This window comes from Puma concolor, chromosome E2 (genome assembly GCF_028749965.1).
Source record: "Puma concolor isolate L17-30 chromosome E2, mPumCon1.1.hap2, whole genome shotgun sequence".
Classification (NCBI taxonomy): domain Eukaryota; kingdom Metazoa; phylum Chordata; class Mammalia; order Carnivora; family Felidae; genus Puma; species Puma concolor.
In genome coordinates this window covers 37,769,896-37,797,614 of record NC_141681.1, presented here as the reverse complement: position 1 = coordinate 37,797,614, position 27,719 = coordinate 37,769,896, and the positions used below count along the sequence as shown (strand labels likewise).

Sequence of the window (27,719 nt, the reverse complement as noted above, 5' to 3'; positions counted from 1 at the left end):
AGGTGTTCAAATCTTCACGACTGAGGCAAAATGTGGTCTACATAACTTAAATAAGAATGCATTAGGCCTACTCACTAATAACTTATCATGTGAATTAAAATGAATGTAAGTTTAGATTTAAACTGAGATAGAAATGAAATCTAAAAACCATCATGCTATAAAAAGGAACGAAGAAGGTATTAACTTTACTTACCCTGCTACTTGTCATTCTCTTGACACTCTACCAAGTTACAAGAGAATATATGAAATCTAAACTCCAAGATAAAGAAATTTTATTGGAAAACCAATTTGATTTTTTTAAACATTGAATAAATGGTTTTTAAATCAGTATTTGGGTCAAGTTTATGCAGAATTAATTAGCATTACCTCTGCAATAGGATTTAAAATGAGGAAAAGAAAAATGCCTTTCAATGGTCATTCCATTGTGTGCATTCCAAAAGGACCACAGATGGTACAGCACTATGGCCCATAATGCATCTGGAAAAACAGAACAAGATTCAATTTATTATTTCATAATTTTAATTTTAATCAGTAAGCATATTAATGTCACATATACTTTTTAAAAATATAAATATCTTTAAAAGCTGTGTCTTACAATATGATATTCAAGAACACAGAGCTGATACAGGTTGTAAAAGAAACCACTATGTGTAAGATATTTGAAATCTGATCAGAATACTGTTATGGTCAAAGAAAAACACCTTCTTTTTAATCATTCATATTCAGCAACAGTGAAAATGTTCTACATATGCATTGGCTCTGAATAACACATCTCATATCTGTTTCAAACCTGCCATGCTATCTATTACTGTTTTGATGATTACACTGTTCAACACAAAAATGCATCCCACTCAAATTCTCAATAGTACGTCTGATTATGCAGATAACTTCCTAATAATAAAAACTTATTTTAAGACAAGTAGTATGCAAATATATCATGGAATTCAGACTTGCTGTAATTGGGAGAAAAAGACAAGTGTAAAGAACACTGCACATTTGACATTTGACACCTACTGCATTTCTGTGCACTCATCTTGCATTCCCTTTCTTCTTTGAAGTGCTAGGTTAAAAGTGTATTTACACTAGAAAGTTACTGATAGGCTTAATAATATGAGAGAACTATGTGTTTGAGAAAGCAAGACTTTCTGGATAAGAAATCTTCAAATATTTTCTATTTTATATGTTTTTATGACCTTCCTTATAAAAGGGAATGTTTCATATGCAACACCTGCAGATAGAAATAGATGTACATTTCACTCGAACCCAATCAAATATTTCAAATATAAAATACAGACATGAAGCAAACTATGATAGCAGCAGTGATTCTCAGGGCAGCATGTGCAAAATCCAATATTTTGCTATCTATTTATATCACGGTGGTCAGAAAAGAAATGTGCCAAAACTCCCTTTCCCATTCCATTTGAACTGGTTCCCCACAATTGAAACAAACATCTCCTGTGACATTAAGTTGTCATCAGCTTGCGTGATCCCCAGTTCACTCAACCTTTTCTTCTTCATCTGACCCTTCTGTGTGGAGGCAGCAACTAGTTCATTTACAATTTCACAGTTGCCTTCCACTTGCTCAGAAAGATTAGATCTTGCATAAAGCTCCATTTTGCCAGTTGTACATTGAATCAGCTCTTCTAGATCCACCCTTTCCGCTGTGTCTGCCTCCTCACTTGTCGGAATTTTAAGTGCTCTATTTTCTGAAGAAACAAACAAATTATAACAAATACAGTAAAATGTACAAAATAACGCAACAAAAAATATATATACTTCTATATTCTAAAAAAATTGTTTTAATGTTTATTTATTATTGAGAGAGAGAGAGAGAGAGAGAGAGAGAGAGAGAGCATGAGCAGGGAAGGGGAAGAGAGAGGAGACGCAGAATCCAAAGCAGACTCCCGGCTCCGAGCTGTCAGCACAGAGCCTGACGCAGGACTCGAACTCACAAACCACGAGATCATGACCTGAGCCGAAGTCGGATGCTTAACTGACTGAGCTACCCAGGTGCCCCTATATTTCTATATTCTAATTAAAGCTTTTAAGTTTTTACTGCCAACGATTCCTGCTGTCATCTGACTGGATTCCATGAACTCTTTGCCATAAGTATTTCAATAAGCAGTTGTCTTAGTCTTTGTACCAAGACTTTCTGACCCTCATACAGGATTACCAATTTTGAATTATTTTCTATTTTTATCCTAGAATCTCATTCACTCAACAGACCCTTTCTGGATATTGACTACCTACTATAAGCACGGTGTTAGGAGATAGACACAAAGATTAGTAAGAGTGCCACTATTCCCAAAGGAACTCTCCTTCTAGCAGCTAATGCCAGCATTAGAAGTGAGTGCTTACTGAGGGGCAGAATTCTAGATGGCCCCTATGATGCCCACCCCCCTGGTGTTACTTTCGGGATTGTTAAGTGGCAAAAGGATTTTGCACATGTAATTAAGGTTACTAATCAGCTGACTCTAAGGAAATAATTCAGGTGTCCCTAATCTAATCACTTGGACCTTTTAAAAGTTGGGGTTTTGTTCTGGCTAGATGAAGAAGAGGAAAGTATGAAGAAATTCAAAACATGAGAGATTTGAGGCATGAACAAAATTTGCCTTAAGGAAGTTTCTCTTGAGGAAAGTTGCTGAGATAGAGGAGGTTATGGGGGCAAGGACTGGACAGTGGCCTCTAGAAGCTGAAGCAATCCTCAGGCAATTGTAAAAAAAAAAAAAAAAAATGGAGACCTCAGTCCTACAACCTCAAGGAAATGGATTTTGCCAACAATATGAATGAGCTCAGAAGCAGATTTCCCCCTCAGAACTCTCAGATCAAAGCCCACTCCCCTTAACTTCACCCTTCTGAGACCCTAAGCACATAATGCAGCCAAGCCCACCTGGACTTCTGACCTACATAACTGTGAGAAGAAAAAGAACTCACAGATAACTAGACTGTATCCTTATGGATGACGAGGACTACTTTCCTCATCCATGCCAATGCATAATCCCTCTCTGACTAAGATTTCACAGTAATCTGGGTCATGGCTTAAAAGTCACAAATTTCCTACTGAGCTCAGTTTTCCTGCCAAGAAAGATAGTTAACAGGGAGGCATTTACTTCTGCCAATAAAAAATAGAGACAAACTCCACAATCCCCTCCAGTAAATGCAGCCTTCAATCTGGCACATGCATTTCTCTGCCTCCATCCTTAACAAATATCAGCAGGAGCCACCATTTCTATCATATGCTCAGCTTTATTCTATAAATGCACAGAAAGCCAAGCATGATAAGAAGAGAACCTCAGGACCACAGAAACCACACACCAGGGTTTTGAATGAATAGGTGAACTAGTTGACCTTGAAAGTTTCTTTCACCCTGAGAGTCTACAATGTTACAGCCTTCCCAAGTTTCTCTGTCTCAGAGTCCAAGTATATGCCAGTTATCTTTGTTAAGGAGAGGAAGACTCAGATCCTTAATAAGAGTTTAATGCTGAAATAAAGTAAACTAGGATCACATTTTTATTTTTAAAAATCACTAAATAAAACATACCTTCAGTTTCATCTTGGACATTTTCTTGCAGGTCAGAGAAGATTGTAGGTTTCACCAAGACAACACCATAACCTTCATTATTATGTATGACATTATTCACCATGGATATTTTGGGAATGTCATAATGCTCATCTAAGAAGTCCTGTGACATTGAAAACAAATGTTTTAAGGAACTGTCACATTCAACACTGCCTGCTTTAAAAATCTTCTCACTGTTTTCAGGCTATTCTAAAAATAAAGTAGAAAGCTATGCTTATTAATATGTTGTAGCACAGTCTGAGCTCTGAATGACACAGCATTCCTCTGTCATTTCTGCAGATCTATAGATAGCAAAGTATTCTCACAAAAGACCCTCAATCACCAACTATTGATATCAAGATGATTATTAAGATGTATGTACTGTTTGTGCTTTTCAAAACCAAACAATAGAACTCAACTTGGGAATTTAACAAAACACAATTATTTCTTAGATGAAACCATTCTAACCTTTGGAAAGAGGGTGTTTTAGCAGGTACACTCACCTTAATGAGTATCCCTTCCTTGCAGTGATGGATCCCATTGTCACTCAAGGTGCACTTACTCCCGGGATATATTTCTATACCAGCACCCTACAAGTTACATTTCAAGGTATCACAATCAGTATTTTAAGGCAGGACTACAAGAGAAGATTTATTACAATCATTTCTTAAACCTTAACACAGTGTAAATATAAAGTGTTTTACAGAAAGTTTTATTAGATATTTCTAATCAACATTTCTATTTGCTCCATTTCCAGCAAGTTGTCTATCATTTATCACTTTCAAAAACCACACGCAGAGACACACACAAAACACTGGCTAAGATGATCAACACTTGATTATTGTTCCACTCCCTTTCATTCTGGATAAGTCAGTTTTCTGATTCTGCCAAATAAAAAAAAAACAAAATATTTGACAATTTTGCACTTATTCAAAATGATCATCCTGAGATACTAAATTAGTTGGAGAATGGTATTTGAGTCTAGTAAAATATTGCAATTTAAGTATAGAAAGAAGACCTGATATTTTTAAAAACACACTAGTTTTAAAACATCCCAACATAACCTAAAAATCACTTCTATGAGCTAAACAATTAATAGCCTCCACTAGTACACACATGTTAAAATTAGCAACCAATTCAAGTGACTCAATAAAACAAAGTAACCAGAAAGATCCATGCATGGCACAATTCTTTCACAGTGTCCCTTGAGACCACATGGTACCAATTAAGTAACAGTAACAGGAATAATTTACTTCCTAAAACTATACTAAGCACTTTGGGAAGTAAAAATAATTTACTCAAACCTCTATAGTTATTTAAGAAATCATTTTGGGAATAATTTAATATACAATATCATACATGAAGAAGAGCTGCTATTAACCATTTATAAGACACCTACCACATATATGTTGAGTTTTTTTTCTAAGAGTAGTAGTAAACCATGAGAAAATATTTATTATTAATTCCCCTTTTGGGGATACAAGAACACATATGGCTAGATGGCTAATCTAACTCTCTACTAAGTAAAAAAAAATCTTCCAATTGGGCTTTCTTCCCCAGACATGAAGCTGAAGAATCTGGCAATCCATAAACACAAGACACAAACCAGAAAAGCCTTCCAAAAAGCCTGAACTCTCTAGCCAAAGGACCAGGCAGTTTAGAAAGACAGAAGACTTTCAGATAATTATAGCTCTATGCCAGTCAAACGCCACAGACAAAAATAGTGGCCCATCCCCATGTTGACAAATGCTAAGAGGAGAGAATAGACTTTCACCTTCTGGAGGCTGTAACCAGGCACCCCAACTCTCCCAATGGGGTGGTGTCAGAGAAAGCCAAGCAGGAAGCCAGGATTTGCATCCCCACCAGCCGGTAACAAGGCCCTAGCAGCATCGCTGGAGACTACACACTCCCACCCAACAGTCACAAGATGCCACTCCCTCTCACCACTAGAGCAGTATCAGAGCAGACCTGGTAGAAAGTCTGGACTTTCACCATTGCTCAGTGGTAACAAGGCCACTGTCATGGGCCACAGTGTCAGTGGGCACCATGCTGGAAACCAGAATTTCCATCCCCTCCCAGCAGTAACAAAGAGCTATCCCACTGAAACAAGTATCGATGGAGGCTAAAATGGGGAACCTGGGCTTCTACCTCCTTCCACCAGCAGTACCCTTCATCCCATCCCCTCCTGTAAGGGTGTCACTTAAACTAAAACAGAAGATCCAGACTCTCATAATGTAGTACAAAATGTCCAGGTTTTGATGGAAAATCACCTGTCATACCAAGAACCAGGAAGATGTCAAACTGAATAAGATGGTCAATAGATGCCAAAACCAAGATGTCAAAGATGTTAGAATTAGCTGACAATGATTTTAAAGCATCCACGATAAATAGGCTTTAAGAAGCAATTACGAACATACTTAAATGAAAAATTAAAGGCGCACAAAGAAAGTCTCAGTGAAAAAAACAGAAGATATGAAAGACCAAATGGAAATTTCAGAACTCAAAAATAACTGAAATAAAAAGCTCTGTGGATGGACTCAACAGCAAAAAGGAAAACAAGGAGGAAAGAATCAGTGAACTAGTAAGATAGAACAGTAGAAATTACCCAACCTAAACAACACAGAGAAAATTCACTGAAAAAGAAAAGTGAACAGAGCCTCAGGGACCAATAAGACTATAACAAACTATCAATATCAAGAATGAAATGAGATACCAGCACTGACCCTGCAGACATCAAAAGGTTAAAGACTAAGGGAATACCACAAATAACTATACCTGTAAATTTGACAACTTAGCAGAAGAAATGGTCACCTGCCCCCTCAGGCTGGTGTGAGGCCTAACGGGCTGGGTGGGAGGTGGTACATATAATACATGGTGCTCCAGGAGTCACTGGTGCCACTGCCACCAAACAGGAGAGCCCTTCACCACTGACCTGGCACCCATCCACAGGAGCTCTGTAACCTATCAGCATATCTGTTAACTCACTCAGTATGAAATAGGTCATTTGAACAGCCCTATAACTGTTAAGGAAATTGAATTCATAATTTTAAAATTCCCAAAAAAGAAATCTCCAGGCCCAGATGGTTTCACTGGAAAAATCTACCAAACATTTAAAGAATTAATACAAATTAGTGAAGCAATACTTCCAAATTCATTTTATGAAGCTAATATTATCCTGATAACAAAACTTGACAAAGATAGTGCAAATAAAGAAAACTTCAGACCAATATCTCTCATGAATACAGATGTAAAAATTCCTCACAAAACATTGGCAAATATATTACAGCAATATATTAAAAAATATACACTATGACTAAATTGTGTTTATTCCAGGGGTGCAAAACTGGTTCAGAATTTGAAAATCAATTAATGTAACCCACCATTTTCTTTCTTCCAAAAAGAAAAATCATGTAATCATATGAAATGATTAAGGAAAAACATCTAACAAACATCAACACACAGTGATTACAAAAATTATCACAAAAGAGAAATAGAGAACTTACTCAACTTGATAAAGATTATCTACAAAAAGCCTATCATTAACCTTATACTGAATACATTCTCCCTGATACCAAGAACAAGTAAGGATGTCCACCCTCACCACTCTTATTCAGCATAGTGCTGGAAGTTCTAGTCAGTGCCATAAAGCAAAAAAAAAAAAAAAAAAAAAAAAAGGAAACAAAACCATACAGATCAGAAGGGAAGAAATAAAACTGTCCCTATTTGCAAATGATGATAGTCATGTAGAAAATCCCAAGAAATCTACAAAAACATTCCTAGAACTAATAAGAAAAGTCAGCAAGGTCACAGGATATGTGACAAACAATAGTCAATTGTATACTAGCAATGAACACATGGACATTGAAATTAAAAATATGAGATGACTTATAATCACTTAAAAATGAAATATTTACATAGAAATCTAAGAAAACACATACAAGACTTGTATTCTAAAAATTATGGAATGCTAATGAAAGAAATCAAAGATGAAAATAAATGGGAGAGAGAGTGTTCACAAGATTGGAAGACTCAACATAAAAAAGATGTCCATCCTCCCCAAATTGATATACAGTTTTATTAGAATTCCTATCAAAATCTCACCAAGATTTTTTGTAGACAGAGACCATATTTTTCTAAAACTTATATTGACAAGCAAAGGAACCAGAATAGTTGAAACCATTTTGGAAAAGACAAAGTGGGAGGAATCACTGTATCAGATTTCAAGACTCAACATACAGTAACAGATATTGGTGGAGGGACAGGTACACAGATCAGTGGAATGGAATGGAGAACCTAGAAATGGACCTACACAAATTTTCCAGATGATTTTTGACAAAGGTAGAAAACCAATTTATCAAAGGAAGAGCCGCCTTTTCAAGAAATGGTATGGTTACAACTGGACATCTATGGGCAAAAAAATAAATTAACCTTAATCTAAAACTCATATTTACACCAAAATTTACTCAAAAAATGGATCATGACCTTAAATGTAAAATGTAAACTATGAAATTTTTAGGAAAAAAAATAAAAGAAAATCTTTGATATCTAAGGCTGGGCAAAGAGTTCTTGTACTTAACACCAAAAGCACTACCCCACAAAAGGGAAAATCAGTAAATTGGACTTCACTGACACTTAAAGCTTTTCTTTGTAGAAGCCCAAGTGAAGAAAATGAAAAGACAAGCTACAGTTTAGCATACAAATCTGCAAACCAAATACCCACCAGAGGACTAGTATCTAGAATATAAAAAGAACTCTCCAAAATCTACAGTAAAAAAGAACAAATAATCCGATTAGAAAATGGGCAGAAGTCATGAATAGACATTTCACTGAAGAGAAGGATGGCACGTAAGAATATGAAAAAATGTTCAATATCATTAACCACTAGGTAAATGAAAAGTAAAACCACATACCTATCAGAATGGCTAAAATTTAAAAAACCAAATGCTGGTAAGGATATGGAGAAACTATTATCACTCAAACACTGCTGATGGGAATGTAAAATGGTGTAACTACTCTGGAAAACAGTTTGGCCGTGTCTTTAAAAAAAAAAAAGTAAACATGTAGCTACCATGTGCACTCCTGGGCATTTACACCAGAGAAATGAAAAGTGCTCACACAGTAACCTGTACACAAATGTTTGCAGCAGCTTTATTTACAATAGCCAAAACCTGGAAAAAACCCAGATATCCTTCAACGGGTAAACAGTTAAACAAACTGGAATATGCTAGAATACTATTCAGCAATAAAAAAAGAACAAACACTTTGCACCTGGAACAACTTGGATGAATCTCCAGAGAACTGTGCTGAGTGAAAAAAGCCAATCCCAGAAGGTTACATTCTGTATGATTATGTTTACGTAACATTCTTGAAATGACGAAATAATAGAAATGGAGAAGAGACTAAAGTTTGCCAGTGATTAAGGAAGAGGTCTGAAGGAGAGGCAAGTGGATGTGGCTATCAAAGGCAACATGCAGGATCCTTGGAGTGATGGAAATACTCAACTGAATCATGTTATCCTGTTGTGCTACAGTTTTCCAAGATGTTACAATTATGGGGAAACTAGTACAGAGTATACATATAGGACCATTCTGTATAATTTCTTACAACAGTACGTTAGCTCAGCAATAATCTCAAAATAAAAAGTCTCATTTAAAAAAAGCAACTCAGGGCGCCTGGGTGGCTCAGTTGATTGGGTGTCCGACTTCGGCTCAGGTCACGATCTCGTGGCCTATGAGTTCGAGCCCCGCATCGGGCTCTGTGCTGGCAGCTCAAAACCTGGAGCCTGCTTCGGAGATTCTGTGTCTCCCTCTCCTTCAGCCCCTCCCCAACTCATGCTCTGTCTCTGTCTCAAAAATAAATAAACATTAAATTTTTTTTAAAAAGAGCAACTGAGCTTCAATTGCTACAAAACTGTTTGCAAAATTAACAAATGTGAAGGGTCTAAATCTCAAAGTTATCCTAGAGAAACTGTCAGATTTCTTATTTTTCTTCCTTACACAATTGACTCTGGCTGATTTAGTGTATATAAGTGTCTGAACTTCTTTGAGGAAAGAGAACGGGAGTGTACATCTTTACATCTTGGTCCCACATTTTACTTATTTAGAACTTAAACCTAAACTTCTTTCCCAAAAGATAAGAGATTATCCTACCTTGGCACCATATAAATCTGAGTTCTTCATTAAAAATTCTGCTGATGTTCGCACCGTGACTCCTGTAGTTTCACACTGCAGCACACAGTTTTCCAATGTGGTCTTACCACGATGAATGACTAGAATGAAAACATGCAATCAAATGCTTTAAGTAATGTGTGTTTTCCAAAATTAGAAATGGTCTAGAGCTGACATTAGGTGGTCTAAATATTTCACTAGCCACCATGTAAACTTTGTTATTGGAATTACAAATTCATAATTTACAAAACAATGACTAAAATCTAAAAGCAGCATTTTAAAAAAGAATGATCTCAGAAACGTAAAACCAAGTTAAAAAGCACTTTTCATTACCAAAAAAGTATCAGAAAGTAACTTTCATGAGTATCCTGGAAGGGAGAAGAAAAGGAGACCAATTCTAGAAAGGGAATACAGATCCTAGGAAACAAATACCAGCACAGTGGGAAAATAGCTGCATTGAGTTTAGGGCTACTCGAAAACAAAGAACACAGACCACAATATTGGAATGTTTGAAAGAAAAAAATGATCACAAAGAAACCAATATTAAACTAACAAATTTTCAGAATAGACTGAACTATTTTTTACTTTAGAGTAAGCTTCCTAAGTCATCATGTTATATGTACATAAATAATTAATCAGTCTTCCATATACTCAAGAGTAAGTTTATTAAATTGCATTTTCCAGGGAAAGTAAAGTTTTCCTTCCTGGAACAAAATAATACATGAAATATTCAGATACTTACTCAAGATTCCTTCTACAGCATCATGCTGAATAAATTTTATGCTTGAGATCTTAATATCTGCACCTGTACAATCCACAAAAGTGTCTCCTTTGCCCCTCTTTTCTATCACAATATCATCTGGTAGACCATATCCTAAGGAAGAGAGCAAGAGTGTTTAAGATGCTTGAGGGGAAATGTCTAAACACAAAATTGCTACAGTAGATTTCTCTATTTCAAATGACCACAAATGATATTTGAGACCAGTCAACCAAGTTGCATTTAAGTAAAATCTAATTATCTCCTCACATATCTTGTTTAATTTAAACCAGGATATACAATTTTTAATTATAACAACTCCTCAATTTGCTCCCATTATCAGGAAGACTACCCTATCAACCATCTCAGACCAGGTCAGCACTAAATTTGCTTACAAAACTGCTATATAAAAGTAAATAATCCTAAATACTCACAGCTGGTTCAAAAAGTTTTAAAAATGCATTTAACCCTTAAAAGTTTTTTCCCCACTCTAAAATCCTATTATTCTAATACAAATTAGGTTTGAAAAATCCTAGGCATTTCTCAAGATTTTTAAATTTTAGTATTCTCTTAAACAGGTTGACTTAGAACCTGACAGATGGACTTAAAGCAATTTCAGTTATTGAAAAAACAGGTCTACTCATGAACCAATAAAAAACAATGGAGCTCTACAAATTCCAAACTAATAATGCAGGCCAGACCTCTGAATGGGCTTACAAAACCTGGAGTGTCAGAAAACTAGAGAAGTTGTCTGACTTTCATCATAAAACGGAATCACATAGAAAAAGCTGTAAGAACTAAGTCTCAATGTCTAAGATGAGCCTTTGTTTGAGTAAATGAAAGCAGTCACTACATTAAACAGGCAAAACCAATAAAGTTTTCTGTACTCAAAGGACACAGACAAGCCTTTGGGGGCACTGAAGAAGAATACAAGAGGACTCCATATTTGGGGGTAATGCCAGTGGTGGACTCTGGATGATTGGATTGTAAGTAATTTCTCTTTGATTTCTTTTGTGTCTGCCTGCAGTTGGAACATTTTCTACGATAACCATTATGTTTATCATCAAAAAAATTAAAAACTAAAAAAATTTGCCATATTGAGGAAAAAAATTAAGCTTATTACATTAACAAGCTACATATTCTTAGCAATTTAAAACATAAAACCATCATTTAAGCAAATGTACTAAACAAGAAAGAAAAACCCTACTATAGGTACTGTTAACACCCTGCACATAGTAGGTACTCAATTATATATCTCTTGTGATAAGTGTTAGCTATAGATCAGTCAGATAAGCTATCAGATAAGCCTTAATCTTCTTACTCACGAACAGGTACTCCATATATTCACACTAGATATACCACCTGATTCCCCAAATTCTCAGAAATGCCCCCTGTTAGTAAATCTATAGTCATTTTTACACTTAATCCTCAGATATCTATATGGTTATTTATGACACTTTGGCAATTTCATTATTAATTTCCTCACCAACCTAGGAAGAACTGCTATCCACCATACAATCTATAATATCAATGCTATTTTCACTATGCTAAAAAATAAAGTGTTTTTATTGCAGTGATTTATCCTGCAGATGTGTTATTTATACACACACATCTATTATATATCAAATATTTGGAGAAGGAAAAGAACAAAATTACATACATAAAACAAAAAAGGGGGTAAAGTGATGTACTAGTGAACAGCAGGAAATTAAACTCCCAGCCTTGCTTCCATTAAGAAGTTTTGACAAGATAAAGATAAAGAGCATAGCTTAAGCAGTTTGTGAACAGCTGCACAAGTCCCAAAATGATATATGATTTTTTGCATTACAAGCTTTATTGCTAACTTGAAGCTTTTTTGGTAAATAGTTGAACAGGTGCATCTAAATTTAATATGTTATGGAAATACACAGGACCATGAAGAACAACTGTAAAGTAACCTAAATTTAGGAATCACTCTAAATGTACAATAAGATTATGACAGCCTAAAAAGTTATTTTTAATAGAATCTTTCAACATTAATGTTCTCATAAGTATACTTTGGTCAAGATACGAAGTAGAATTTGACATTCAGCAAGTTTAAAGAATGAATAAGATAAGGATTTTTGGTCCACTTTCAAGTTGGACCTGCACCTATGCAGAAATACGTTAAATTTAAAACAAAAACCATGCATCAACACATCCATAACATATAAGAAATGAAGAGTAGGCAGGAAATAAAAAATACTAAACCTTAAAAAATATTCCTAGGGAAAGTTTTTATTCTAGAAATGAAATTTCCTTTCCATAAACCACCTACATTCTGGAAAATATGCTTCTTCGTAATGGTCTTTTTTTCTCTATGTGCTTGTTTTCCCAACACATACAATGCCACAAAAAAATCATACCTCAAGTTGCTCAAACACTGAGTCAATGTCCCACACACTTTAAATATATATATATATGTATATGTATATGTGTATATATATATAAATATAAATATATATGTATATATATAAATATAAATATATGTATACGTATATATATTTATATATACATATAAATATATATATATATATTTTTTTTTTTTTTTGAGAGACAGAGAGAGAGGACACATGTGGCAGGCGGGCACACGTGGGAAAAGGGCAGAGGGAGAGAGAGAATCTTAAGCAGCCAGCACAGAGCCAAGGCAGGGCTCAATCTCACAACTGTGAAATCATGACTTGAGCCAAAATCAGGAGTTAGTAGCTTAACCAACTGAACCACCCAGGCTCTCCTAAATACTCAAAATATTTTAAGGAAATTCATTTGAAATCAAATAGAATTAATCATATTCTTGGAGTTTCAACAAGACCAGTGATTTACTGTTTTCTTAAGCATTATCATGCCAGAGAGTTTGGTTGCATGATATTCCGGACTCACCTTCCAACTCAATGGAGTCAGCAATGGCGAATGTGCCATGTACCATGTAATGGCCAGGACAAACAATCACAGTGTCACCTTCATAGCAGGCATTTATAGCAGACAATGGATCACTATGGAACTAGAAAACAACAACATATTGCAAATATACACCCCCAAAAGCAACCTACATATCACTCCAAGTACTCTCATGTTTCACTTTCAAAGTGCCAAAACCACATACTTAAAAAAAATATCTCCTCAGCTACTGCACTGAACCCAACACGTGCTTGGTAAGTGACTAATGCTTATGAAAGGCAGGGCTCTCACTACTACCCATTTCACAAAAAATCAACTCTGGGAAGCTCCTATAAACGCTTTGTAGAATTCAGGAAAACCTGGCCTGAATTAGAAGAGAAAAAGCCACCGGCAGCAAAAAAACTCCTTTTACCTGAATTTCTGTTTCTTCCTTACAAGGCTCCTGACAAAGCCTGTCCCTGAGCAGAGACCGCAGCAGACCAGTCATCATGGTGGAGGAGACCACATGCGTGACCTTCTGACCATTTGGACGAATGCCCTTTGCTTGGATATTCGAATTCTTCTGATAACCAAACACGTATCTTAGAGAAACCAACAGACCTATCAGTTCTCAGTAAGATAGCTGGTTAGAAAAGATGCCAACTAGCTAAGAATAACAAAGACACACATACCTCAACAATGGATTCTCAATGAGTTTTAGCTTTTGTTTCAACTGTTCCATCTCTGAATATAATTTTAACCCTTCAACCATGGAGATGTTTTCCTGCTCGGAATCGGAGTTACAATTTGACAAACTGCTTCTCAGATTTAAAAATTTCCTATAACTGTCCTCACATTGGGACAACAGATTGCGGTAATCAACAATAAGTCCTGAAGGAACTCGATCTTCAAGGATGTCATAATGCCTGCAAGTTTAAAAGCAAATTGAAATACACTGCCTTTCTGATATATTTTCCTATCATTAAAACAGCCCATTTAGTCCTTAAAGACCAGGAAGAAAAGCATTTTATAATACATAACTCAGTACATGTTAAGTCTTTCTGAATAGCACTCTATTATAAGTGGAAGCTATTGAAAGTTTTAAGGATCACTTTATTAAAGTCACTAGATTTTCTTGCTTTGGGGAGTTGCTGGGTTTTATTCTTAGATCCAAGCATTTGTTATTTACAAACACTGAAAGTCCATGTTTCACAATTTGTAATCATTATTTAAGAAAAATTATTTTCTCATATATTAGATTCAAAATCTTAAGTGAATGTCAGAGGGCAATCTGGGAGTGTGGATGGGAAGGGAAGTATCTCAAGTAGTTTCATAACAATGTCGAAGATGACCATATTTATAAGATTGAAAAATAAAAATGATTCAAGTCATCTAGTCCTTCCTCACATTTAAAGCCCTACAGCAAAAAATTATGCTGAATATTCCCTTAGGAAGATTATAACAGTATTTCAAAAACATAAGCCTTTGAGATTCTCAGAAAAAAATATAAAGCTGCCATTACTAAACTAGAGAGTGACTGAAACAAAATAACCTTGTACTGGACAACCTTACTGGTACTTAAAATTTATTATTAGTTTGTATATCTTCACAAATATATAGACAGAACAAAAAGTATTTCTAGATGCAATAAAATAATTTATGAATGTACAATCAAGTTAATGGACATGAAATTAATGGATTTGAAAATAAACTGCAATATTATTGTCATTACCTAGTGTTTTAAAATAATTGCTTTATTTCTCACTTAAAAGTATATTGACTAGCTATGCCTGAGGCTAGAGTTTTTCAACCTTGGCTGCATATTAGAATCACTGGGGAGCTTTTAAAAATACAAATGCTCAGGTCCCCATTCAGACCAATTAAATTGGTCTCCAGAAGTAGAGAGGTTTTGTTTTTTTTTAAAGTTCCTTGGGGATTCTAATGTGCAGTCAAGGTTGAAAACTATTGCCTTAGATGATGTTTTTCTAACTTAGTCATGCTCTAAATAAGACAGGGGGGAAAAAACAGAACCACATCCTAAACAAATTTACATGAAATTACAGTTAACATTCAAACAGTACTTAAAATGAATAAAAAATAATTTTTTCCACTTTTCAAGTAAATGAATTAGGTGAAGCTTGAAAAGCAAGGATTTTGTCTGCTTTGGTTAATCCATACTCATTTAAAGATATTCTAGAAATCCACTTTGCAAACAAAAAATTGGGAACCAAACCACTGACTGCTTGATCAGGTCTATTAAGTTATGAAGATTAAGACTCAAATTTTAAAATAAATTTCTTAGCATTTCCAATATCCATGCCAATCAGCTATGTCTTCTCATTAAAGTGATACTTTGTGGTCTGGAAGCAATGAACCAACATCTGTGTCTCAGACCCATAAGCTTTGAAGTACAGCGTTTTGAATTAAAAAGGAAAAATATTTACCTCACAGTGCAAAATCAAGACAGTATGGTTTGATTCCCTTTAAATCCTGCATGTTCATAACGCTACTCCTCTCTTTGCCCAGGGACCTTTTTAAAGAGTCTGCCTACATTTGATAACATTCCAGTTTCCCCATCAAGTACCATAGTTTTCTTCTCCATAACTTAAAACAATTCCTCCCTTACACTTTCTTACCTGCCAGGGATGTAAAAGGTAAATATGTAAATCATCTCTTGTTGTTTGAACATGTAAAGCTGTCAAATCAGAATACAGTCTTTTCCAAGTAAAGATCAAGTTTGCTAGATACACATTATTCACCTACCATTACATTTCACTTCAATCAAAACCAATCATTGCTCTCTAAGAGCAAGCATAACAAAACTAGAAAATATGCAAGCTTATTGAAATTCTGGCATTTTATTGAATACGTTATGGGAAAATAGGAAATGCATGATGGAAAAACTGGAAAGGCTAAATAGAAATCACACATAATTCTAAACCAGGAGGAACCATTAACCATACTTTTCACATGTTTTTTACTTATTATTTACTATGTAAATCAAGAGAAATTTACCAAATCTATTTGGGTTCCACGAAAATGTAAAGGGTTACTGCCTTACCTTATGTAGCAAAATCATCTTTCACACAGGGAAAAAAAATCACCTTCTATAATTTTTTTTTTTTTAGTGCAAGTTCTAATTTTATTCTTACTGCAGCACTGCCTATTAAATTACCACTCATGAATACAAGAAAATTACCTGGTCTTAGAGTACCATCTAGTGGAAATCTGAATACCATGTGGGTTGCATAGTTAAGTTACATTTTTTGTAATGTGTTTTTCCCTATAAAAATATGACAATTCTTCTTCTTCTTAGAAGAAGATTGTGTTTCAGTAATTAGTATACTTTTATGCACCACCAATATTAATTGTTTAGTATTTTTATCTATTTGTCAAATAAGATTTAAGGACAAGAACTTGACAAAACATCCTGAGATAATTCTGTTAGTTTAGCCCAGTGTCTTTTACTATAGGAACTTAGAATAAAGCCAAATATTTTTAAAAGTACTCTTTTAAAAAATTAAAGCAAAAGAAATATCTTATAATTCAACTAACTTCTCTATTTCTCAAATAATTGTCTTTGAATTTAACACAGGGTTTCTTTTAAACACATTAGCTCAAACTGAGTTTTATTCAGACTTACAAAACAGTGAGCTGTTTAATTTCAGTGTCCCTGAACTCAGCTTTTAGACTCAAGTGCATAAACACTAAAAATAGGTTTCTCTGCATTCGTACAGGTTTCATTTAATAACTCATCAATGGGTTATCCTATTTGTATAGCGGCCTGCTTCTGTGTGTGGGCCCTTGGAGTAACATACACCAGACAGGTAAAATAAACCATGGACAGCTCTTTTTCCAACATGGACAAGGTCACTAGCAAATACTTACAATCTCAATCGAGGTTCAACACATCTGACAAAATAATCATACTCATCCTCCTCTTCTTCATCCCAGCTCCTCCAAATGTTTTGATAGAAAAATCTGAAAAGGAAACTCATATCATTCAAATTAATCACTGGCTCAGTGTTAGGGTTTTGGAGAGTGCAAGCTAAAGAGTAAATCACAACAACTGTATCAGTGATGATAGAGAATGCTGCATAAATGCTAGACTTGATAGTTTTGAGTCATCCAAGAACTTTTTTAGATTGACTAAAGAAGAAGTTTTCTACAACACTGTTTCCATTACCACCTCTTTTTAATCAGAAGAACTATTTACTGACCATCTGTAATTGGGTAGATGGTAGTGTCATTTGTTAAGATAGGAAAGACTGGGAGAGAAAAAGGTTTGGGGTTGAAAACAGTTTGAACTGAGATGCCTATGTGACCTCCAAGTGGATGATGTCAAGAGCGAATATGAATATATATGCCCAAAGCCCAAGGGAAATATCAGAGCTAAAGACATAAATCTAGGAGTTGTCAGCATATTGATGACATTAAAGCAACAGATGAGATCATCTAAGGAAATAATATAAAACAGCAGTTCTCAAACCTGATTCTGCATGTTAGAGTTCCCCAGGAAGCTTTTAAAAATTGATTCCCAAACCTATCCCAGACCGATAAATCAGAACCTTTGCAAAAGGCAGGAGGGGCACAGGGGTTGGGTGCAAGATCCATATTTTTTTAACCCCTCCCCCCCAAGCGATTGAACAAATTTTTATTATGGAAAATTTCAAACATCCACAAGAGCAAGTAGTATCATGAACACCGTTTATGCATTAACCAGCTTCAACAATTATCAATGCATAGGCTATTTTATTTCATCTCTACCCTACCCACTTACTTCTCTGCTCCCCACCCCCACCATCTCAACACTGGATTTACTTTAAAGCAAATGTCAAACATACAACATTCACAAATTTTAGCATATAGCTCTAAAATAAATCTTTACACCAAGAAAGTGTTATAATTTCTTAATATCCAAATATCCAGTCAGTATTGAATTTTCCCTGTCTCTTCTGCTATTGTTGCTGTTATTGTTTTATCATTGGCTTGTTCAAATCAGGATCCAAACAAGGGTCAGCTATTGCATTTAATTAAATCACAGTTATTCTATAGATTATCCCTCCCTCCTTTTCTCTTTGCAATTTAAGTTTCCCACACTCTGAATTTTATTGATTGCATCCCCATGGGGTCATTTAACATGTTCTTCCGCTTCTTTTACTTCTGGTAAACAGAAAGTAAGATCTAAAGACTTGATCAGCTTTGGGAAAGATGTTTTGGCAAGGATACTTAAAGGCGGACACAATGTACTTCCATCAGGAAGCATAAGATACCTGGTCATCTCTTCTGATGATGAGGTTAAGAATGACCAGTGGATTCAGGTGTTGTCAACCGGATCCATCTACTACAGAGTTCCCCATCAGTTTTTCACCAATGGTTGTAGCAGCCAACCACAATTATTGCCTAGAACCTTTATTTTATTACAAGTTGCAAAATAGTGATATTCTGATCCTATCATTCTTTCTTCATGTATTAGTTGGACTACTCCTATAAAACACAATCCCCAGGGGCACCTGGAGGATCAGTCAGTTGAACGTCTGACTTTGGCTCAGGTCATGATCTTGAAGTTCATGAGTTCGAGCCCCACATTGGGCTTGCTGCTGTCAGCCTGTCAGTGCAGAGCCCACTTCAGATCCTCTGTACCCCCTCTCTGCCCCTCCTCTGATTGCGCTCTCCCTGAAATAAATATTTAAAAAAACAAAAACAAAAGCAATTCCCAGGTAATTCTAATGTGCTTCCAAGGCTGATTAAAGAGAGAGAAGGGTAGATAGTCTAGGACCGATCCCTGGGTAACTCCAACATTTTAAAGTTTTGAGCAAGAGAGGAAGAGCCAAGATGACTAAGAAGCTGGAAGAGTGTGTGTTAGGAAGATGGGAGTGATCAAATAACTCGAATGTGACCAAGAGGGAAAGCAAGATGAGATCAGAAAAGAGACGACTGGGAAGGAGAACATGGAGGACTTTGGTGACCTTAAGCACAATTTCAGTGGTGCTGTGGGGCAGAAGCATTACTGGAATGCCAGGAGGTGCAGACTGTGACTACACAGAATTCTGTCAAGAAGTTCTGCTGTGAGGGCACGTGGGTGGCACCTGGGTTAAGCGATCGACTTCGACTCAGGTTATAATCTCACAGTTCATGAGTCGAGACCCACATCAGGCTCTGTGCTGACCACTCACAGCCTGGAGCCTGCTTCAGATTCTGTGTCTCCCTCTGTCTCTGCCCCTCCCTCACTAGTGCTCTATCTCTCAAAAATAAATAAGCATTAAAAAAAAAAAAAAAAAAAGTTCTGCTATGAAAAGGAAGAAGCAGTGAAAATAAAGCCATCTCTTAATTCTTGTAGATTGGACTGCCGGTCTCTTCACCCTCTAGTCATCTCAAAAAAACAAAACAAAAAAAAAAGAACCTGAGCATGCGTTTACTCAGTTAAAAAAACTCTGCTGGCTGCTGCCCTCACAACGAAGTTCAAATTCCTGAGCTTGGCGGTATTACTTGGATTCACAATCTGGCTACAGAGCACCTCTCTTGTCAGACCTCCTGCATGCAAACTCCCATTTCACAAGGTCTTTCAAACTTCCATGTGAAATGCTGGTCAGGCTGTCCACCTTCTCCACCTGGTGAACTTATATTTACATTTCAAGACTTAGCTCAAGTATTATCCTCACCAGTACCATACTGGGCATTCACACACATCACTCACATCTGCACCTCCTCCAGTGTTTATTCTCTCATGACCAAAACCTTAACTTCTGGCTTATCCACTCATATCTCCTCATCCCCCACATCCACTCGGCCACCAAGTCCCAGCCATCCTACCTTCTCAGTAAGCTTCCATGTGTCCTCTCCACACCCCACTCTAGCCCACTCTCTTGCCCGATCTTCTTATTCCATCTCCCTCCATTTGTTTTTCACACAGCAGCCAGAACAAATCTTTTAAAACACAAAGCTGATCCTATTCACCCTTGAATAAAAACCTTTTTCAGTGCTTCCACAGTGCTTTTACAGATAAAATGATTAATTGGCCGATGAAGTCCCACATCTTCTGACTCCTGACAACCTCTAAGCTAGTTTCATAAGTCTTCCCCATTACTGTCTGTGTTCCAGCTATAGTGGCCTTCCAGTTCCTTAAATTCACTCAGCTCCTGAACCTGTTCCCTCCCCACCCTTGCCACACCCCTTTCACGTAGCCAACCCTTCAGACCCAAGTTCAAATGTCATTTCCTCAGGAAACAACCATGTAACAGCCACCTGACCTAGTCTTAGAACACTCTAATTCTTCATTGCACTCACTGCAGTTTCCAATCACATTTATACCTTCATGTGATTAAGATTCATCTCCCACCTTTAGAATGAAGCCTGCTGGTGGTGGTGATTGTGTCTGTTTCTTGCACCAATCAAATCAGGACCCAGCACTTGAATACTCATTGAATAAAAAACAAACGAGGGGCGCCTGGGTGGCGCAGTCGGTTAAGCGGCCGACTTCAGCCAGGTCACGATCTCGCGGTCCGTGAGTTCGAGCCCCGCGTCAGGCTCTGGCCTGATGGCTCGGAGCCTGTTTCAGATTCTGTGTCTCCCTCTCTCTCTGCCCCTCCCCCGTTCATGCTCTGTCTCTCTCTGTCCCAAAAATAAATAAAAAACGTTGAAAAAAAAAATAAAAAAAAAAAAATAAACAAACGAGAACCCTCATAACTTTTCTGGACATTGACCAGAATCTGAGTCCTCAAAATGAAGAATAAATTTAGCCAGGCTCACCTTCAAATACCATTACTAATTCCAGATACTTGTCTTTCTACCAACTTCAATACCCATAAAGCTTCATTCCCTGATTCCTAATTTCCTAAACTCATCAATTATCCCTTTACCTTCAAAGGCTTCAGTTGACAGATTTTTTTCAAGTGAGAGAAACTGGTTCTGAACAGAAGCCAGTTCTTTAGATTTATATTGCTTGGCCAAATACTGAATATCTAGGGTTAAAAGTTCTTGTGTACAATTAGAAATTTTCCATAAGATCTTGGAAGCTGGGCCCGAAACACTCTGCTTCTTTGTGGAACATCGAAATTAAGCTCAGCAAAACCAGGTTAACTCACTAATGGCATAAAAAGTGAAAACTACAAGACACTATGCTACTATAATCCAGTCTCCCAGCTCCTAGAGGAATAAAAGTCCATTTTTAAATAATCAAAAGTCAGCCTTCCTTAGTGAATATACTTATAATAAAGAAGATTCAAAAGAACTATCTGTATCAGGAACTATCTGACAAAAGATTTATCTGATGATGGTTAACAGAAAGGAGGTGAATGAGGGGATGGGTGAAATAGGTGATGGAGATTAAGGAGAGCACTTTTGATGGGCATTGGGTGATAAATGGAACTGCTGAATCACTATAAGTATCCCCTAAGTATCCTGGAAGCGGCCTGAGAAAACATCTTTGGTCAGATACATTCTTGGGAAAAAAATGTGTCTTATCGGTGTAGAAGACATAGTGTACCACCTCCTTCACTTTCTTTCCTTTCTTCATATTCAAGTACTTTAATCATAAGCCTTAGCCTCCAGAACTTTTAAGAGTTTCTAAACATATACAAACCAAATGAAGAATCCCGTATCTTTTGTTAACATTTGAGGACACTGAATGAAGGCCATACAGGAATTCTTTGGGTTTTTTTTTTCAACTTTTCTATAAGTCTGAAATTATCTCAAAATGAAAACTTAAAATCTTTTTTAAATTTTTTTTAATTTAAAAAAGATTTCCCTATCTTTGAACATTTTAAAATACTGCAATGACCAACTTTATAGTTTGAGTTTTAAATCTAGGTATATAATGCAGACCAGAATTACTGCATTTCATCCAGTCTCAGGCCACAAGGTTATTTTTATCAACTCTCTTCCTACCTGACATGTTCAACTGCAAGAGCTGTCTGGTCAAATACTCCAGAATCATCAAACACCACCCACAGCTCTTGCAGGGGCAACCGATGTTCCTTCAGATCGAGGAGCTCATTCATACAATCCAAGGTAAAAGTGCTCACTTGAGATTCACAGAGGTACGGGTTGGCAAGCCTCACTACTGCCTTCAAGGCTGCAAAGTCCACATCTGTGACCTGAAATTTAAAATATTACTTACATGGAAATAAAAATTAAGACAAATATAAAACACTACTTATAGCCTGATTTTTTAAAGCATGAAATGGGAACACAGAGCCTTCTTCCATAATATAAAAAATAAACAAGAAGGGCCTGGTTCTTACCCATATGGAGCTTACATTGTAATTGAGAATTGAGAAGACAAACAAGACTGTGATAAGCATTTGACAAAGCGTAACTAGCAGGGGTGATGGTCTGGTTTTGCTGGGATGGTAGGGAAAAGTATAGGATGAAAGGGAAGCAGCCATCTGAAGATCAGGCAGGTGAAAAAGCCCTGTGGCAGACTGGCTGCTGGAGCAGGAGAAAGGCAGTGTTTCTTGCTGGAACCAAAGGGAAGAAATGGGCAAGGGAAGGGGCAGCAGTAGATGAAGTGAGAGAGAGGGGCAAGGAGATCAGGACAGAAAAGGCATTGAAAGGAACTTGGGTTTTGTGTTCTCTAGATAAAGAGAAACCACAAAGCCAACACCAAGGCTTTAGTAAATGCAATGCATTAGAGGTTTTAAGCAGAGGAATGGCACATTTCTCTTTTAAAACAATGACTCTGATAACTTTTAGAGAATAAGTCAGGGTAGAGGTGGGAGATTGAACATGGACAGAAGACATGGATTGTAACGACACTATCATAATCAAATTAATAGGCCTTTACTGCAACCAAAGATATTAGCATAATCCAAAATTCAAAAGTCCCCAGGAACAGCTGCCACCTACTGCCTCATACATAATCACTGCAGAAAGTGATGTCATTTTAAAAAGGAGCTGCAGCAACAACTTGTATTCTTACTCCCTGGTTTAACATTTTAGTTTAACAGGGTTTTTTGTGGTCTAGTTAACAAACACTGAGAAAAATTCACAGCTGTAATTAGAGTGCAAATTTAGTGTAAAAGGCCAAGTCAGCTGAAAAATAAGATTGTTTTTACTTTTGACAATGGGACACATTATCAAGAGATTAACCACATATCTACAAATTTGTTAGGCAAAAAAATAGGCCAGTTTTTAAATGCTTGTTGGGTTTGAGCTACTTAATGGGCTACAACTAAGAAGGTAAAAAATTAATTGAAACTCAGTTGACTTCATAATGAGGCCTCTTTATTTCTTAAATGGTCTCAAATACCTCCTCCACTTCATAGATTTATAAACCATTTCCCCTTGTCAATGGACACTGAAACTTACACCACCTCAATTCCCTGGTAACTCCTCCTTGGCTGCCTTTAAAATTTGCGGAACATTCCATACACCATGACAATTAGATGTGAAAAACATGCTATTTTCAATCAGCTCATAAACTTTAATTAAAAATAAGCACTTTGGCTGTAACACTCTGAAGGAAAGTGCTTTTAGCAAGAGACAAATGCCTTAACAACAGAATTAAATTTACCTCAACCAGCACCTCAAACACATTAGTGTGCCAGACTGCCCGCCATCCAGATGGTTCAAGGACCTTCTCCAAGAACTCAGCTGTGAATTCTCTTACTTCAGAGGCCTTGCAGTCAGCTACAAACAAATTAAACACAATAAGAATTGAGACTGCATAAAGCAGAGAAAAGTTAACAAATCTACTTAAATCCACTTTCTCAGAATCAACTGGCAAGTCTGGGGGACTGAGATAAACAATCTACATGTAAACTGAAAAGATAAAAGCAGTAAAAAAGAAAAAAAAAAACCCTACTTACCTAAAATGTAATCTTGATAAGCTCTGAATCGCTCATAGAACAAAAGTTGACTTGTCTGGAATATTTCTGGGAAATGAGTCTTTCCTTCAGGCACAAAACTTTGTAAACTAGTACCCCGCTTATCATGATTGCTACAATCACTGCATGAATCTTCATCTTGGAACAGAGCTACAAGAACAATGAAAAAAAGCAGGCTTAGAAACTCCAAACAAAATATAAACAAGGATTTGGGAGCAATGCTTTATTTACCTTTATCACTGTCATAAGAAACCAGTTTTCCAAACTTGAAAATATCACAAAAACCAAGTTCTACTTTGAAACAGTAAGAACTTAAAATGTTTCATAGGTTAGGTCTTTGTTGTTCTGTGAAGTTTTTCAAAGAGGCAGAGGAAAAGGGTTGTTTTTGATTCACTGTAAGTTACCAAAGATCTCCTTTAAAGAATAAAGCTGTGATTCTTACTGTAGCTAGCAACTTATAATAATGGTCAAATATCTTACAGTATTTTTTTCCCCAAAACAATTCCATAAAGTTTCATTAAAGTTAGGAGCTGCTTTCCTATAGTCCTTCTCAAAACAAGTTGAAGCCTTTCTTTATTTTCTTCAATATCAGTCTGTCAATGGCCCCTCAATAAACAAGGATAAGAAATTCTTAATAATGCATAAGGTTTACTTCGCTAAAGCTACTAGGTTCCTCCTCACTAATTTCAGTAACTATGTCTAAGGAAAAGATTAGAAAATGCTAATCACATTAGGTTTGGGCTGTATGTAATTATGTTTTATAAGGCATGATTTGGCCAGTGGAATATCTAAATCTGTGTAATGCGATGTTTTTAATAGACAAAATGGCTACTAAATAAACAATGCAGAGGGTAGCATTTAAGCTGGCTAAATAATTTCCATAGGTTATCTGAGACTGTTATTAACAGCAGTCTTCCCACCCCACCCCCCAGCTCCATGTATTTTCTCCTTGCTTTGACTTCTTTGCTTCTGTTCAGGCCACCAGAGCTACTTGACCTCACAAATGACCCACAGTGTACTCAGAGGTCTACTGCTCACAAATGCCAATGCACATGAAACTAAAAGGGCATCAATACCTCACTAGCTGTGGGGCAATCTCTCTGTGTGTCAATTTCCTCTCCTATAAAGGAAAGGTGAAAATAGCATGCTTATTTCAATTAAATTAAGATAATTACATTATTTATTAATCACAACAGTAATATATAAATAGTATATATAAATGTTAAAGAAATAATACCTTTGCCTCACACCCATTAGGATGGCAATTATCAAAAAACAACAAGAAAAACTATCAGGGAAACAAGTGTTAGTGAGGATATGGAGAAGGAGGAACTCTTGTAAACTGTTGTAGGCATGTAAAATGGTACGGCTGCTATGGAGAACAGTATGGTGGTCCCCCAAAACCCTAAAAATAGAATTACCTTATGACCCAGCAATTTGACTTCTGAGTATATATCCAAAAGAACTGAAAGCAGGACCTCCAAAAGATATTTGTATACCCATGTTCATAGCAGCATTATTCACAATAGCTAAAAGGTGGGAGCAATCCAAGTGTCCATCAATGGATGAATGGAAGGAAATGAATGAAAAAGGAAGGAAATGCTGACATCTGCTACACCATGGATGAACCGTGAGGACATGATGCTAAATGAAATAAGCCAGTAACAGGAAGAGAAATACTGTGTGATTTCACTGATAATGAGGTACTTAGTCAAAATCATAAAGACAGAAAGTATAATGATCATAGCCAGGGGATGAGGGAGAGGAGGATGGGAAATTATTCAATAGGAATAGAGTTTCAGTTTAGAAGACAACAGAGTTATGGGAATGGACGGTGGTGATGGCTGCATAACAGTCTGAATATATTTAATAACACTGAACTGTACAATTAAAAATTAAGACAGTAAACTTTGTTTTATGTGTATTTTAACACAATACAAAAAAGCAAAGGATACCTTACTTCAGCACAATTCTTTACCGCCACTTTGAAAGCATTACTTTTCACACATTATTTCACTTAATCTTCAACATTCTATTAAGACCATTGGCTCTGTTTTCCAGAAAAGAAAACTGAGGCCAAGTGACTTTTGCCAGGTCACAAGAGGGATTACTAGTGGAATTAAGTCATACATGTTTTCTCACTTTGCCAAGTCTCTTTCCACTACACAATCCAACTGCAAATGTTAAAGGAAAATTCTGAACAGCTTAAAAATATCAGGACAAATAACGGAAATCTCCACAAAGAGGTAGACAGGACTGAGAATTACACTTCGGTTCTATTTTTAGACTGTCCCATATTGGCTCCCCTAACTTTGGGCGTGTCACCTACTCTCGGTGCGCAGGGCTACCCAGGCCAAGGGTTCAAGTTTCTTATCTTTCAGTTAAGGGAGAATGGTTCATGATCTACCTTGAGCTGGAGATGAAAAATAGGAGACGTCTCTCCACAGGTGAACACGCACAAAGCACCCGGAAGCCCACCCAGATATCCAGGTTGGAAATTCCTGGCCAGGCTCAACTCCCTCCAGTCTCGCGGAAGCTGAAGCCAGATGGGGCGGGGAGAAGGGGAGATGCCCAGGGTACCTCCCGACTTTGGCGTCCTGAGGGGCAGTCGGAGCCTCGCACTGTCACCACCGCCACCCTTGAGAGCTGGGTCCGGAAGCCCAAATAAGACCCAGGCACCCTTTGAAAGTCCCGACGCCCCCAGGACCCCGCGGAAAGGGTCCGCCGCTAGAAGGCGGCTCCTCGGGCCCGGCATAACGGGTGCTCACCTTTCTCTAGAGGCGCTGTCGACTCCTCGACCGCCCAGCCCGTGCGCTCCGGCTGGGGAACCATCGCCTGAGACCCCAGCCCGCCAGCCGCCAGCAACCCGTCAGCCATTTCAAATTTCCGCGGGCTGCCGCCTAGCCCAGTAACAGAATGACGCAGGCGTTTCTGATTGGATAGTGGGCCGAGGCTCTTGGGCCAATTAAAGGAAGGCTTACGTAGCCCCATTTCCGAACAAGCTCCGCCCCCTCCAGCTTCCACTAAGCCCGGAAACAGCGCCTTTGCGCCACCTACTGGGCGAGCGGACTGCTGTTCTTGTCCAAACTCTAGGTCTTTTGTTTACTGGGACAAAATTTAACTGGAACATAATTCGGGAAGATTTCCGAAACACTAACAAGCAATGCCTGGAAATGGGTATTAGAAAATGCACTGAATTGGGGATAAAAAAGCAGTATGTAGACTTGTTTTTGCCATTACTAGTGGTATTACCTTGAGCAAGTCACTTCACCTCTCAGGGCATCCTCAGTTGTAATAGTGTATCGGTCTAGGTGACTGCGAACCTTTCACCACGACAATTCAGCCTCATTATCTCTCAACCCCTCCCCTCACCTCTCTCATTTACTATGTACACACAACACGCTCATGCACACACGCAATATTTTCAAAGAATGTCAAATTAAGTTTAGTAAATAAAAGTATGCTTTACCCATATTTATTAATCAAAGGCAACTGTAATCTCCAATAATAACAGC

The 27,719-nt window shown here is 37.0% G+C and overlaps 1 protein-coding gene across 1 annotated transcript; it reads right to left on the bottom strand.

Annotated features, from left to right (window-relative positions):
- Positions 1–501: 501 nt before the first annotated feature.
- Positions 502–27,099, bottom strand: SHCBP1 (SHC binding and spindle associated 1). The gene is made up of 13 exons (XM_025920735.2): positions 26,973–27,099; positions 24,187–24,354; positions 23,892–24,007; positions 22,265–22,473; positions 17,267–17,359; positions 14,071–14,304; positions 13,812–13,980; positions 13,382–13,502; positions 10,469–10,600; positions 9,709–9,827; positions 4,063–4,149; positions 3,542–3,683; positions 502–1,706 (listed from the first exon to the last, which is right to left on the bottom strand). The coding sequence occupies exons 1-13, from the start codon at positions 27,079–27,081 to the stop codon at positions 1,381–1,383; spliced, it is 2,025 nt and encodes a 674-aa protein (XP_025776520.1). The 5' UTR covers positions 27,082–27,099; the 3' UTR covers positions 502–1,380.
- Positions 27,100–27,719: the final 620 nt, after the last annotated feature.

What these genes read in the sequence shown, in the direction of transcription:
- SHCBP1 (XM_025920735.2), bottom strand. Translation starts at nt 27,081, where the DNA reads ATGGCTGACGGGTTGCTGGCGGCTGGCGGGCTGGGGTCTCAGGCGATG. An exon ending in GTTGAACCTCGATTGAGATT is followed by an intron (nt 14,305 to 17,266) that starts GTAAGTATTTGC and finishes TTAAACTTGCAG; the next exon opens with GCATTATGACATCCTTGAAG. An exon ending in TGCTGTAGAAGGAATCTTGA is followed by an intron (nt 9,828 to 10,468) that starts GTAAGTATCTGA and finishes TTTTCATTCTAG; the next exon opens with TCATTCATCGTGGTAAGACC.